At 34.7% G+C, this 16,592-nt stretch overlaps 1 protein-coding gene across 2 annotated transcripts; it reads left to right on the top strand.

Moving 5' to 3' along the window:
• Positions 1–10,429: 10,429 nt before the first annotated feature.
• On the top strand, positions 10,430–12,640 carry LOC103503977 (calcium uniporter protein 4, mitochondrial). Of its 2 annotated transcripts, none has more exons than XM_008468388.3 (2): positions 10,430–11,007; positions 12,015–12,640. In XM_008468388.3, exons 1-2 carry the CDS (start codon positions 10,459–10,461, stop codon positions 12,486–12,488), a joined length of 1,023 nt encoding a protein of 340 aa, XP_008466610.2. In that variant the 5' UTR covers positions 10,430–10,458; the 3' UTR covers positions 12,489–12,640. The 2 variants fall into 2 exon arrangements, with proteins under 2 accessions (XP_008466610.2, XP_050939180.1); XM_051083223.1 differs by having other exon boundaries at positions 10,432–11,007; positions 11,993–12,640.
• Positions 12,641–16,592: the final 3,952 nt, after the last annotated feature.

Raw genomic sequence — 16,592 nt, forward strand, 5'->3', positions numbered from 1 at the left:
CATCTCGCGACGTTACCTACCCTAAGTCGACAGAGGTGCAACCTCTCACGATGCCATACAATTTGGCGTCATCATATGGTTGTTATAATATTTTAAATGTCCAACCTTTGCCGACGCAGTTAAAGCAATGTTAGCAAAAGGTCGACCTCTCACAACGTCTTGCATGCAACGTCGGGAGTTATTTAGACAACAGCGACGCATACATGCATAGGTTAGTGAAAATTCTATATTATTATTTAAATTAAACATTTTCGTAACATCTCCTTGTTCGACGTCGTGGAAGCCGCAACCTCGATCAATGTTGTTTGTGCGATGTCGCTAGACCTACATACTGTCGACACCTTCTTCATGTCGTTGTGAAAAATTCTTCTTACAACATTTCTTTTCCCGACACCTCTTTCGACTTCGGCATACCTCTGATTTTTTGTAGTGCCGACGCGATTAGTAAAGCGTAGAGAATAGGGCGTCTACTCCCAACGTTTCATTCATGGTGTCGGGGGAAAGAGAATTATTATTTAATTGTTTCCTTTTCTTCTGACGCTATAATTGTTTCCGGGCATAAACAACAAATTCCTAATGAATATATGCATGACGTCGGAGAAAATAAAATTATTATTTAATTATCTTCTTTTTCTCGACGCGTTAAATGTTCACGTTAGGAATAGTTGCACCAATCCCGACGTGTAATATACAATTTATACATACAATCTAATATATATATTTTTCAGAAACGCAAAAAAGAACAAAATACACTATTTTTATCGGTAGAGACGATGAACCAATTAGACGATGACACAAGGATGGTGGGCGGCTGTCGGCAATGGTGATGGACACAAAAGCGACAAACGACAGTGGACAACACCCCACTCCTCTTTTTTCTTTCTTTCTCTCTTTTTTTCTCTTCTCTTCGTGTGCCTTTGCGTTATGTGAATAGAACTAAAATGAGAGAGGATCTCCCGACGCAGCTCGAAAACGTCTGGAGAACACCCCACTCACGATGTCGTCACTTATGGCGTCACGAGAAGTTTGTCAAAAGCAGTAAAAAATGTCACACATCTCACAACGTTACCTACCCTACGTCGGCAGAGGTGCGACCTCCCACGACGCCATACAATTTGGCGTCGTGATATGGTTGTTATAATATTTTAAATGTTCAACCTTTACCGACGCAGTCACAGCAATGTCAGCAAAAGGTCGACCTCTCACAACGTCTTGCATGCAACGTCGAGAGTTATAATTCAGGCAACGACGACGCGTACGTGCATGGGATCGTGAAAAGTCTATATTATTATTTAAATTAAATATTTTCGTGACATCTTCTTGTCTGATGTCATGGAAGCCGCAACCTCAATCAACGTCGGCGTATGTGCTATTTCCCGATGTTTCTTATCCCAACGCTATAAAATGCGTTGGGATATCCCCATTTTCTTGTAGAGACACTTGTAATTCTTTGACACTCAAGTGAACATATCTTCTCAATTGAGTGTCGTAGCCACCTAGATGTAGAGTGATTGCATTGAACTTTATTTTGTGTTTTTTTAAAAAATAATCGAAGTGTCTTGTGTTATTATTCCTCTACACCATCTTTATTTTATTAACTACCTTGTTATAATGTTAGTCGAGACCATGAGTTTTTTCAAATGCTATAGATATATATTTTTGAAAAAATTTAAAATATTTTAAAATTTTTTTGGTTAATTTCCATAAATATAATAAAACACTAAAATATTTATAGCCCACGTAAAAAAAATCTAAAAACCCATTAAACTAGTAGAAATTTTTCATAAATTCCAGATTTTCTCCTGATATTAGAGACGATTTGTCACTTATCTTTCTTCTTCTTCTTTGCAGTTTATTCATCTTCTCTTCTAAATTTCTTTGACTATTTCTTCTTTTATTTTTATTCCAGATTTCTTCAGCTAGCTCCTCCATTCATCATCTTTTGGGTGAATAAAAAATACAAATTTCTTCAAAGATTTTCTTTCTTTATTTCTTTCTTCGTCTTTTTTTTTCTTTTTTACAAGTCATCTTCCAGAATATCGAAGTTGTTTTAATATCCATTTGATATGATCTAAATGATCGTTTGGATTTGAAGCATTTTCTACATGATCGTATATCATTTTGTAAACGATAGTATATCATTTCCTACACGATTTCCTATCATGATCGTTTAGAAGACGAATTACACAAAACATTTTTCTCATCATTAAAAAGAACTATACGAACATGTATCGTTTCCTACATAATCACGTATCATGATCATTTAGAAGAAGAATTATACACGCATGCATGTGACCAATTAATTGTGTGTTGATTTGACATTTTTGGTATTTCCTAGGGTAGATTTGTGGGTTTTTTTTTTAAAAAAATTATTTTATACATTGTAAATATTTTGATAACTTGTTATATTTTTGAAAAAAAAAACCCCAAATAATTTTATTTGAATAATTTTTTTTAAAAAAATGAAAAAGAATAATTTAAACTATTTAAAAAGGATTATAAAACCTACTACCAAATCGACCGGAAGGTAAAGAAAATATATAGGGAAAAGGGTTTATGGAGTTGAAATATAAGTATAAATTGATAGATATAGGGAAAGTATTAAAATGATTGAGAAAGAGAAAAATGGTATAATTTAGTATAATATTGTTTTATAATCAAGGTTGACAATTGTGTGTTTGGTGGCTATTCTAATTCTAATTCTAATTCTAATTCTATTATATTCCATTGTGTTTGTACCTTAACTGATTGGATTCCCACTCATCGCTTTCTTTGTTTTACATAAACACCCTTCCAATATTCCTTCAACCCCTCCTTTTAACGGACTCTACCGCCTTCACGGACATCCCCTAACCTCCACTTACTAATAATAATAATAATAATAACGAGTGTCAAGTGGGAGTGGGAATCCCAATCAATTCATAACCCATTGAGGATGAGGGAACATTAAATGGATGTTAGTTCCTCCTAATCATTCATAATTCTCATCCTGTGTGTCTACATTTTGTACAAACACCAACATCCTTATCATGTTTCATTTTTTTTATTACTATTATTTATTTTGGAACAATCATCTTTTCATTTTGATCCAATACCCATATTTAATTGCCACAAACATCAGGAACAGAGAACAAACATACCTCACTCTTTTATCCTTTTTCTTTTTCTTTTTTTAATTACCGTTTTTAATTATATACAGGACTAGAAAACAATAACTAATTGCTATCCAAACCTAAACTATGACTTCACTAATACGATCTAAAATTAATGAATTAGATAAATTGTTAGCCAAGAAAATAGTAATTTAATAAATTAAAGGCAGCAATGTAATGTATGATCCATTATTTAATTGAATCGAAGTCGTTGTATGTACAGTAGAACGAGTTAAGATATTATTGATATATGAAACAAATAATGTACCGAATTCACCCTCTTACAAAATAATAATAATAATAATAAATTAAATAGAAGGAGGAATAAGATGATGATATCATTAAAGAATATAATGGGAAATTGATCATCTGGATAAGAGAAACGTGGCAGTCAGCATGAGAACAATAAAATACTAATCACACATCATAAACTACAAATATATAAACAAATGGGAAGCCAAATATGAATTACTATTAATCCATTATCATAATTTCCCTTAAATAACTATTCTATATTTAATAATTAAATATACGACATATAAATATACCAAAGTCTATTATTAAAAAAAATTATTATTGATAAATTCTTATGATTTATTAGGGATAGATCCTAAAAAATTTTATAATGTTTGTAAAAGTTTTAAAAAATATTTTAAATCTATATATTTGATATATTTATAACTATCCAAAAAAAATATTCATAATGTACACACTTTGAGTGTATTAATCCAATAACTCAAATACATACTAAAAAGGTATCTTTTTACACTAATTTCTTTTACAAATGAATTAAAATTTAGGTTAGAAAAATTAACAAGATTCATGTTTTTATAGGATAGATAAACTGTTCGTTCAATTATATATATATATAAATAAATTTATTGAAGAAAATAAAATCAAATAGTGATAAATATAAGGATGAAAAAGGTAGTACCAAAAATTTCTATTAATCTTAAATATGCAATACTAATCCATATACTTTCAGTAAATTATATACTTATATATTTGAAAGTTAATCTTTCATCCAAATTGACTAATAATAAAATTTAATTTTTATGAAAAATTGAAAATAGAGGTTTGTTAAATGATAATAAGTTTTTTCTTTTTAAGATCGGGTGAGGTGTTTGACCCATTAACATATTGAAGTTAATAAATTTATATGCTTAGGATATAAAAAGTTGTAAAATAAGATTGATAGATAGATGTGGAAATAAAGAAATGAGGTAAGACGAAGTTATTTGATAATAAATATATATAAAAAAAAAAAAGTAAAGATACAGAAAAAGAATGAAGATTGTGGATTGAGGTAGAGGAGGAGTTGTCCATCTCCATAGTATTTAGAATATATATGACCAAAATAAGTATGAAAGGGAGTCATATGATATGATAGGAAGAGAGGAGGGGTTGGGGGGTGGGTGTATTATTATTAAGTATTATATATATATATATATATATATATATATATATATATATATATATATGCAGGAGAGCGGTGGGATAAAAGGGGTAGTGTTGTCTGAGGTATCAAAGGGGGAGGGGAATCCATGCCGAAATCACGTGAGCATAATGGGACAAATAGATATTCCACAAACCACAAACTCCACACACTGTCACACATTACTTAATAAACAAATGCAATTCCGACAGGGACATTACTACAAATTACATATATATTATACTGTCCCTAAATTCCCCTAATTGTTCGGATTCCCTCTATTTCCACATCTTCTTTTCTGCCCTCCAACTTCAAATTAAATATATAATGTTCTTCTATATACTTTTCTTTGGATTTAGGATGGAATTATCCTCTACCATCTATCATTGATAAATGCTAATAGAAAGTAACAAATGTTTATCTTTGACTATCACTTTTTCAATCATTTAAAATAATATCTTTTAAAACAAACGTGGAAAAAGAAAAAAAAGAAAAAAAAAAAAAGATTAGGAAGAAGAGGAAGATGTCGTGTTGTGTTTGTGGGTGAGGGCTACCTAATTATTAATGAAAAGGGGGATCTAAAAGGCATGAAGGAAAAATAAAGAAGGGGGTGGTGAATCGTGAGGAACAAGTAAGAACAAAACCCTAAACTTAAAACATTATTAGGAAGATGTATTGTCGTATGTACATTGCTAGCACGCCCCCTCATCGCACACCACACGCACTATGTTCCAATGCTTTGGACCACTCCCTTTTTCTCATCTTCTCTTTTCATTCATTTAATTCTCTATAAAATATTAAACAACAAAAGTAAATACCCATATCTCTTCCAAGTTTCTAACCAAAATTTCAAAGGATTTATGCACCAAATTTATCAAAGTTTAAAGGTAATAATAATGCTACATAAATTCAATGTAGGAATATAGGAATACAGGAGTTCTTATATTAGTATTTTGAAAAAAAATAAGGAAAATATCAAAGCGTTATTTTTCTTTTAATAAACAAGTTTTCCTTTAAGCTATATTGGCACCCAAATCTGATCGGTCCCTTGTTTGATGACTTTTTCAAGCTACTTGCAACAGAACTCCAGTTATTTGCGTGGTACCACAAGCCAAGTGCAATATGATGCGGTCTAATTAAGTGTATAGTTTCACTAAGCATAAATTGTTGGGTCTTATGTCCTAAAACTCATAGATAGTAATTGTAATCTCGTTGATCGTTATTAATAAAGTATTATTTTTGTAATTTCAATAAAATGTTATTTATTATTAGTTGTTAGATGGGTCTTGACCCGTATGTCAACTTCAAAAGTCTATAGTACGGGGATAAGACTAGATATTTTATCCTAGTATCACTATGGATACAACTCACTCTGTATTTGATACAAAAACAATGATTTAACGCGTTCCTGTAACTGACAGTATCCCATACAATGAGTTTGCATTAGATCGGACCACGAAATAGTAACCACTAGATATAACTCTGTTAACTAGTTAAGTTTTTATTTTATTATAATGACCTAGGTATCTCTTAATCCTAAATGTATTATGAACTTCTGTTCACGAGAGATTATCCTTCGATTTGTATGAGTGAGAGTGGCCAAATTGCTAACTCAATAAGCTTATTATTTTGGGGACAAAACCCAAAGTGGAAAGCAAGGAATGTAATCACACAAGATGGAATTCACTCATTCCTGACTTAGACAAGTGTTCCCTTAAATGGTGTATCCGAATCTTGAACAAATGACCCTACCCTCTCTATGACATGAGACATGATTCTGTTTATTGGTTCGACCATAAATAGGTTGTTTATTAGAGGAGCATTAATGTAAACCCCGAACCCTAAGAAACTAGGACTTTTCAAGAGCTCGGGAGGATGATTTTGGGTGAAGATAAGATGGGAAATAAGTTTAAGAAGTGTCATTGTAAGTGTGTCATGGTAAGTAGAAAGAAGGAAAGTTAAGAAACAATTGTTAAAAGTTAAGGAGGTGAAATTGAAAAAATGGAAAAAATTGGCCAAGTCCTTTGGCTAGGCGTTTTAGGCTTGGTGGGCAACCAAAAGAGGAGAAAATAACCTCCAAAGAGGTTATCTAGGCGTTTAGACAAGAGTAGGCGACAAGCTTGAGTTGAGTGTGGTCGAGAAGAGTGAATAACCTTTAAATGTGCTTGGCGTGATGGTCTTGACCAGGCGAGAAGATTCATCTTGAGAGGTTATTGGACGCTAAACTAGGCAACAAAGAGGGTGGAGATAGTGTCCTTGGAGGTTAGTTGAGCGTTTAATACAATTTCTCTCAATTTACTTGTGCGTTTTGGCTGAAATTACTCTTAAAAGTTAAAAAATTGAGTCTATTTCCTACGATGGGTTTTCTGGTTTAATTTGAGAAGAGGAAAGTTGAGTTTTATTTGAAAGAAGGGAGAAAGGTCATTTTCGGAAGGAATCTAAGCAGTCTTCACTCCAAGAAGGCTACATAACTCATATATCCTAGAGTTTTTGGCGTGAAATTTGAGGTAAGAAAGTTAAGACATTTTCCAGAAACTTTGTAAAAAGAAATATTTCCATTTGGGTTATGCATTTTAAGATATTAACTTCTAAAGTAGAGTTAAGATTCTGGTTGAGAAATAAGTTCTGGACAGTGTTGGTGGCTGGCAAAGTGAAAAGGTTTGCTAGGCGAGATTAGTGTGAATTTTGGGTTGAAAGAGTTTAGCATGGTGTGAATGAGCTTGTGTTTGACGCACAACCTATGCGAAAACAAGTAACGTGCAAGGCACGCACAGCCACGAAGTTGCATGGCAAGCCTTGCGCGAGAGGAAGGGTCACGCGAGGCACGTACAGCCAAGTGAGGCGCGTAGTGTGCCCCTTAGGAGGTTAGCACGCGACAAGACCTGCCCAGACCTTACACGCGCATGCCAGCCTCTGCCCTTCATCCCTACACGCCAACCCATGTCAATGGGAGAATTTGGGTTGTTTTAGGGATGTTTGGGACCTTTTTGGGGTTTCTTTAAATGCTCAATTGGCTAATTCTTGAAGAATTAATCTTGGATTTTTCCCAATCAAGGTTGAATTGGTTTCAACCCCATTTTTTTTAGAAAGTTAATTAATTTAGGAGAAGTTTGGATGTTAGCCAATTGCTAATTTCATTAATTAAGATACTGAAATTTCCTTTTTTGATTATGATCAAATTAATCGGATAATTTTTATTGTGAGCTAGAAAGTACTTTGTTTGGCTAAAATCTCCAAGTAAGAGATTCTCCTATTAGACCTTCGAACTGAATTTAAGAGACCGCATATAATTATGATTATGCATTGATGGTAGCTAAAGTGCATAACTTGATGCTATTGATAATGACTATCATTATATTGATGATTGATGATGATGACTGGTAGTATGTTGATGATGATGACTGGTAGTATGTTGATGATGATGACTGTTGATGTTGATGTTAATGCATGATATATTAATCACACGATTAAGGACGTTAAGATTAATATTCATGTCTTATTTATGATGTTTATAATATGCTACATGCTATGGATGAGCGTTTTGTTAACTTTGTCTATTAGAGTTGTACTCATATGAGTGTCCCTCGGGATCACCACTTTTTTATGACTGTGTAGTCTGACGAGATCACCAGTCCAATATGATATAGACATGATTACGAGTGATTCGACGGGGTCACTCACAACCCGATTGTCTTAATGTCTCTTCCGAGATTACTAAAGACCAGTTTTGTCCTAGGTGTCCCTTTGGGTTCACCGAAAACCAGAGATGTTCTTATGGGATTACAGATTACACATGTTCAAAAACGTGCCAGTTCAGGGGTACTTTTTACGGGAGTATAATGGAAAGTTAACAGACACCTACTGGGACTAGTAGTTGGTCTCTTACTGAGTATATGTTTATACTCACTCTTTGTATATTTAATATTTCAGGTAAAGGTAAAGGAAGAGGAAAGTTGGCGAGCGACAGAGAAAGATCTGTGGCATGCCATATGATGACTCAGTTTTGCTTCCGCGTCTATGTATTAGTGTTTCACACCATGTCTCTTATTATTGTTTTTTTTTAGTAATGACCTCAGCCTAATATAAATAGTTCTATCGTTACACTATTATATCAACATTATTGTTAAATGAAAATACACTAATAAATCATAATCTACTTTAACATTTATGGCGCCCAACAATACATTTCAAATTTTTTACAGAAAAAACCTATAGTTTATTATCTTCTCGAATGTTAATTAATGCAATGTTATATTAATTAAAAGAGAGATAATTTTGTAAATTATTCTACTAATTGAGCTAAATTGATTCTATGTTACAAATATACATGGATATGTATTGTATGAGAGCTAGTGCATTCATATTACCCTCCTAAAAAAAAGAGTGAAGATGCATATATCTCGAAAACGTTGAATGGAAGTAGTTTCAAGGCATCTAATTAAGGTTTGATTTGGTCGTGACTATACTAAATTGGTTAAACTCATTTTTTTATTATTTTCTAAATTGGTTTGAATTTTTTTACTAAACAAAAATTACATATAAAAGTGAAAATTTTAATATTAAATTAATTTTAAGTAAGTAATAATTCGTTGGTTTTAAACATGATAAAAATGATTTCGACCATTTAAAAATCTATCCCAAACTTGTACTTATTTTAAGACATTTACTTTCTAATAAATATATACTAACTCATAATCAACGTTGAATTCTAAAAAAAAATGGTTGCAAGGATTTTTGTCCTTTAAAGTTTGAATAAACAACTATTGAATTTATTCATCATCATGAATATTTTACATCAAAATAAGTTGATATAGTGTTTGCACTATCAATTATGAATTCAAAAATTCGATTCTTACCATCAAAATAATAATTTGGCCACAACATAACTCTAACTAGTTCAGTTATTAATTACAACATCAATTACATGGTTAATGTTCAATCTTTTCCCTTGCAAAGGGCAGAAAATGAAGAACAATAATAAGTTTCCCTTCTTTTTTCCTCAATAACTTAAGCTCGAAAAACGCTACAAAGTAGATAGTAATAAAAAATAAATTCAAGTGTGAAAATAGTATTTAAGTGAGATTCAACCTTATCTAATAATAAATTTTTTAAAACTTTCACATTTTTGTCTCAAAACTTATCTAACTGCATTTAGGTCTTTTTTTATTCTTTTGTTTTAGTAAATAGTTTTAATTTTCCAACAAAATATAAATACAAAAATAAATAATTAATGGGGTAAGATGGATGTTGCTTATAATCTTTCACTGAAACACATATTATCGTAAGACTAATATTCTATAACTCAATTCTTTCTCTAAACGGTCCCTCAGTAATTGAAAACAAAATTGTTGAACTCGATTTTCATAATATTGGAGTTTTCAACAATATCCACCCAATGAATAAATAATAATAATAAGCAAAAAAGAAAAAAAAAATGAAGGAATGATTTGTAATGTCATGAACAACTCATGAAACTTGTGACTTAAGGAGAAATATGGGAGCAAGTCTTAACATTGCCCATATGGATTAAGTAGTGGATATCAATTATCATGAATATGAATTAACTAAGTTGGCATTTAAGGAAAGGGTAAGTTGGTAGTTTTACCAATTAAAAATAAAAAGAAGTTGAATTATTTGGTGTAATAATATGTTTATGGTAAGAAAAAAAGAAAAAAAGGAAGAAATTATAGATTGCGTTAAATTTGATTCGATGCTGAGGTAAGATTTGGATAAAAAGAAAGAAATGACAGGGTGCGGGACCCACCGCCTAGTTACTTCCTCTTCCTTTGGGATTATTACACCTATTTAAACCCTTTCTCCACTCTCCCCCTCCCTCATTCCAATTCTCTCTCCCCTAATTCCTCCATATCAATGGCTCTCCGCCGGTCATTTTCCAATGCCTTTCTTCCTTCTACTTCTACTTCTACTTCTACTTCTACTTCTTCTTCCCCTTTCCATTCTATCTTCCGCCGCCACTACCTCTCTCCTCCCGCCGATTCTGCCGGCAAGTCTGTTTTCCGACGCTTCCTTCAGCGGAGAGCCATCTTTCATTCACCTTCCGCCTCTCGGATTCCGGAGCTTTTGTGCATTCCTGTTGGCGATAAGCTTCGAGAAAAGCTCCGAGGTACCAACATTCGTCTTGAGGGCCTTATTCACCCGGCGTCCGAACGCTCTGTTTCTGGATGTGGTGGAATTTCGATCGAGGATGCTAGGAAGATCATAAGGGTATCGCAGGTTGAGAAGCTTAAGACGAAATTGAGAAATGTTGGGAAGAGTTGCATCTCTTACTCGGAGTTTACTCGGATCTGTGTTGAAGATTGTGGGAATAATGAGGAACAGGGTGCGGAATTTGCTAAGTTGATGGATGAATCTGGAAGCGTTATTGTTCTTGGGAATATTGTGTTTCTTCGTCCGGATCAGGTATAATTAAAATTGATTAACCAATATGAAGAGTTAAGAAATTGGGGCAATTCAATTCAATTCAATTCAATTCAATTCATTCTTGATTCTTATTTAAGGGGAAGAGGAAGATGAAGAATATAATTGGAGGAATATGCGGAGTAAAATTCATATTTAATTCTGGAAAACTATTTCAACAAGTTTCAACTTTGGGACAAAATGGTTTACTAGAATATTATTATTATTATTATTATTATTATTATTATTATTATTATTATTCTTCTTTTAAAGTAAATATGGGACCATATTTTTTTAGTTAATTTAGGTTTTGAAAGCTTCATCTTTATATAGCAAAATAAATTAAAATTTATTTACAAATCCATTGAATATTATTATATTTTTGTAATAAATTGTTAATCACTATTGCATTTATAACTAATAAATTAGGTAATTTCCCTATATTTCTGTGGATATTATCAGTAAATTTTTTTATTTAATTTTCTCAAAATATTATATACTTCTTTTTAATAAAGTTTGAGATAGTTTTAAAATATATTAAAATAAACTAAAATATTTATAAAATATACTAAAATTTCATATCTATCAATAATATATTCATCATTAATAGATATCGATAGAGTTTAAAATTTTAGTAAAATATTTTCAACAATTCTTATAAATATTTTCAAGTAACCTAATTTATTAGATAAGATTTTTTTGTTTTGAAGTTTCTAAAAAGAAAATTATTGTTTGAAAATAGTAAAAGTTTGTTGGTTGAAGTTAAAACAATAGGGACCTCAAAGGAAACTAAAAATTTGTTTGATTAGTGAAACAATAACAATTTCTATAATTTTAACCTGGGACAGGATCGTAATTAAGAAGGAATAATCCTCAAAAGAAATTAAGATTAAATAATGGTTATTATGTGGTCTTTAATCTATATAAGTTTGAATATGCATACTCACGTGTTAGGAAAAAAAAAAGATTGGACTAAAAATAATAATAGATAGAAAAAAAATATGTGACAGGTGGCAAAATCAATGGAGAGAATGATAAGTGGATCAATAGCAACACCGAACGACCCAAGACTGAAACAGCTAGAAGAGATGGAGAAACAAAAAGCATTAATTGACAAAAAGGCCAAGGCCCAAGTACAAGCGGAGCTAATATGCGGATTGGGCCTCATATTGGGGCAAACATTGGGCTTCATGAGGCTAACATTTTGGGAGTTAAGTTGGGACGTAATGGAGCCCATTTGCTTCTTCGTAACATCCCTTCACTTTGCACTTGGCTATGCCTTCTTCCTCACAACTTCCACAGAACCCACATTTGAAGGATTCTTCCGACGTCGTTTCAAAGCCAAGCAAAACAAACTCATGGCTTCTCTTAACTTTGATATCAATCATTACAATGAACTTAGAACAATTTGCTATCCATACCATACACAAGCTTTACCACATCAAGAAGGACCCTTCATTTCTTCCCCTCATACTTTATCATAATACTTTATTTATTTTTAAATAGTTTCCAATTTTTTCACTTTTATTGTGAAAATTTGGGGGTTTAGGATTTCTTTTTCTTCTTTTCTTCGGCTCTTGTAGTTTAAAACGGATTTGGACTTAATACAACCAACTATATGAATTGTTTATGAAAATGGAGGGTAAAAAAACAGTGTAAATTTCTCTACTTTCTTTTTAGATGGAAAGTGAAATTTAATTTTAGTGATATTATTATTGTAACGACCCAACTCCTTATATTAAGTCGAAGTCATTACTATTTAAAAGAGTATATAAGTTTGTAAAGTCTTAAAAATAGAATAAGACAAAAACCTCACATTTTCAAATAATAAAAAGTAAACAAAGAAAATGTGAAATAAGTATAAAACAAGTCTTAACTCGGGCCCTATCTACTTTTAAAGAAATAAAATAACCAATAGAGAAAGAACTGAAATGCAATACTAAAATCCAAATTTTGACATAAGCGGAAGCAAGCGTGTCCCTATGGCCCACCACGATCACTTCTGATCACTCGCCAGCTTGCCCTTGTTCTTACCTCTGCCTGAAAAATGGAAATGGAATGAGTGAGCATAAAAATACTCAGTAAAGGACCCACTACTAGTCCCACTAGATGCCTGTTAACTTTCTATTAGAGTCTTGAAAAGTGGTACCCCTGAACTGACACGTCCCCAAACACGTGCAATCTGTGCCCCGTAGGAACAAGCTAGTCTTTGGTAATTCCCAAGGGAATACCTAAGATGCTCGGGCTGTGAGCGGTCCCGTCGGATCACTCACGTCATGTCTATGTCAATGTCAATGTCAATGTGAGACTGGTAATCCCGTCAGACTACGCAATCATAAGTGTGAGCAACCCTGTCGGGTTTCACAATTTTTGGAATCTTTTTTAAAATAATGTGTTTTAAAAAACTAATGTCAAAAATAGGGTGGAAGCCAAACTATTGACAAAAATAGGGTAGTTTTGTGGAAGTCGTGTACCCCGTACACGACTTTGCTTGGAAGTCATAGACGGGGTCCACGGTTTCAATGCGTGGACCCCACTTTCTTCATTTTAAAATTTAAAGATATTGAATATATATATTTATGTAATATTTAATACGTGGGCCCCACACGTTTTTAATTTTTAAATTTAAAGATATTATATATATGTGTGTGTGTGTGTGTGTGTGTGTGTGTGTGTGTGTGTGTGTGTGCGGCGATTGAGGCGAGAAGGAAATCGAAAGATAGGGTGGAGGACGGCGGCGAGCGACAGGGTAGGAAAATGCAGATGGCGGTGATTGAATCGGAGGACAGGGTAAAGTGGAGGATGGCGACGATTGACGGGGTAGGAAAATGGAGACGACGGCGAAAAATGAATCCTGTGAACCGCGATGGTCATCTTCTCAGTCCTCGGATTCAATCTCGTCGACGACGTTGAAGTTAAACAAGTTGGTTTTTTCTGTAGCTCGTCTAGTGAGGAGATATTCCAGCGCATAGTAACACATTGTGCCAACTGCGACGGTGGCATCCAGAGATTTATCGCGCGTCGCCCGCTGTGAGAAAATGGAGAGGGATGAGAAGAAGATGATGGGTAGGGTGGAGAACGGCGAGGAGAAGATGATGGGATAGGGTGGGGCCCACGTATATAATATCTTTAAATTTAAAAATTAAAAACCTGTGAGACCCACGTATTAAATATTAAATATATATATATATATATATATATATATATATATATATATATATATATATATATATATATATATTCAATATCTTTAAATTTTAAAATAACGAAAGTGGGGCCACGTATTAAAGTCGTGGACCCTGTCGACGACTTCCAAGCAAAGTCGTGTACGGGGTACACGACTTCCACAAACTTACCCCATTTTTGTCAATAGTTTGGCTTCCACCGTATTTTTGACATTAGTTTTTTAAAATACATTATTTTAAAAAAAGATCCCAATTTTTGTGAACATGTCATTTTAAAAATGTACAAACCACTTATTGTATTTTTTTCGAGCGCGTCCTACATTTTTTTTAAACATAGTTGGCTTACAACCCTTAATGCATTCGTCCATATTTAATGTGCTTCCATTAGTTACTACGTAGCACTTTAACGACAATTTTCTACAAATGTTACACACACTGTACAAAATGTAATCATTTTAACCAACACTTCTTAAACTGAATTTCAATAGTAGAATATTACGAAGAACAGTTTCATAAAATAGTACAAATCATATAAAAATCATAAACTAATACGTACTAAAACAATTTAATAAATAAAAATTACGAACAAGAGTACAAATCAGGTACAAACTAAAGGAAGAAAAGATAAGGACTAGCTGGTGGATGTACAAAAACAGTCAAGGAAGATCTCGTAGGAGGACTGTGCAGTAGTCCTGTAACGACCCGACTCTTTATGCTGAATCGAAGTGGTTACTGAATCTAGGATCAGTGTTTAAGTCATAAAATCTGGTGTAAATAAATGCAAAGAAATCTAGCAAATGTATTTATGAAAGATAGTTAAGGTAACATGTAGAAATACGAGTTAAGTTTAAAATCCCTAAGCGGGCCCTATCTACAAAAATAACCAAAGTAAATATGCAGAAAGCCGAAACATGGATTTAACTGTAAAGTAAAACATGTGCGGAAGCAGGAAAACCCCTATGGCTCGCCACGGTCACTTCACGTCGCTCGCCAGCTTGCCTTTGCCCTTACCTCGTCCTCTACCTGAAAACATAAAATGAAGAGAATGAGTATAAAAATACTCAGTAAGGGACCCACTACTAGTCCCACTAGGTGCCTGTTGGCTTCCCTATCGAGTCCTGAAAACTGGTACCCAATCTCTGGCACGTTCCCGAACACGTGCAACATGCGCTCCCGTAGGAACGAAACTCTGGTCTTCGGTGCCCGGGGACACCTAGGACAGTCGGGATGCGAGGACCCCGTCGAGTCACTCGAGTCATGTCTATATCATGCTAGACTGGCGTCCCGTCGGACCACACAGTCCTCAATAGGTGGTGATCCCGAAGGACACCCATGCAGGTACGACTCTACTGGGTTGCTAACAGGGACCCTAGTCTTAACATACATATACATCTCATCATCATACAACTATGACGAAATAGTGAACACTAGCTCCCTTCCCTTCCTCAACAGTCTCTACATCGTCAGAACAATTCCAAACATTTCGGTCATATGCTACCGAGCATTCGTATCACAACGTCCTCCTACAGTCAGCAGTTCAACACAACATACGGCCACATACTACTGAGCATTAATATCATAACATCGTCATACAGTCAACAGTTCAATACACCATACGGTCAATCATCAGTATGCATATCTCACAGTATGCGAAATCTTACAATTTGTTCATGGGTCTAGTAGTAGAAATCTCTTACCTCGAGATGTTGCTAGATGAGTTCCTACTGAGGAAGTCCTAAGCTGCAGCAGCTATTTGGTCCAAGTTGCTTCTTGAGGAAAGTAATTAAATTAATTAAATTTCCAAATTAACTCATTTAATTACTGGGCAGGCTAGGGAATTTGGAAATTTACCAAAAACTAGGTGGAAGGAGCCAAAATTGTCTTGGCGGCTCGGCTGGAAGAAGGACAGAATCGGCTCGGCTCAGTCCTGGCGAAAGGGGCTTGCGCGAGCGGCTCGGCTCACGTCAGCAGGGAGGCGCGGCTCGGCTTGGAGTAGGCGCGCGCGCGGAGTTCGGGTTCGGCGGGCGGCGCGGGTCGGTTTTGGACTCGGGCCGACGGGCGGGCGCAGATCAGCCGAAACGCGGGTTCTGCTTCACGGCTGGAGGCGCGCGGCTGACGCCGTCGACTGCTGCGGGTCGGTGACTTGGCAGTGCGCGGCTTCACGCAGTGGTTGGCGGTTGCGCACGATGGGACTGGGCGGCTCGACGACGCGGCTTCAGCTGCTCTCCCTCGGATCGATGCGGCGCGGCGCAGGCACGGGTGTAACGCGGCTTCGGGCGACGGCTGGCGTGCGACGGCTCGACTTGACCTGATCTCCGACGCGGCTGGGACGGTGTGCGTCGACTCGGCGGCGGCGGCGTGGCTAGGGTTTCTCGGCTTCTTCTTCTTCTTTCTCTTTTTCTT

The sequence above is a fragment of the Cucumis melo genome, chromosome 4 (assembly GCF_025177605.1).
Source record: "Cucumis melo cultivar AY chromosome 4, USDA_Cmelo_AY_1.0, whole genome shotgun sequence".
Classification (NCBI taxonomy): Eukaryota; Viridiplantae; Streptophyta; class Magnoliopsida; order Cucurbitales; family Cucurbitaceae; genus Cucumis; species Cucumis melo.

Coding starts and splice junctions, on each gene's coding strand:
- LOC103503977 (XM_008468388.3), top strand. CDS start 10,459: ATGGCTCTCCGCCGGTCATTTTCCAATGCCTTTCTTCCTTCTACTTCT. Junction 11,008..12,014: donor TGTTTCTTCGTCCGGATCAG/GTATAATTAAAA, acceptor AATATGTGACAG/GTGGCAAAATCAATGGAGAG.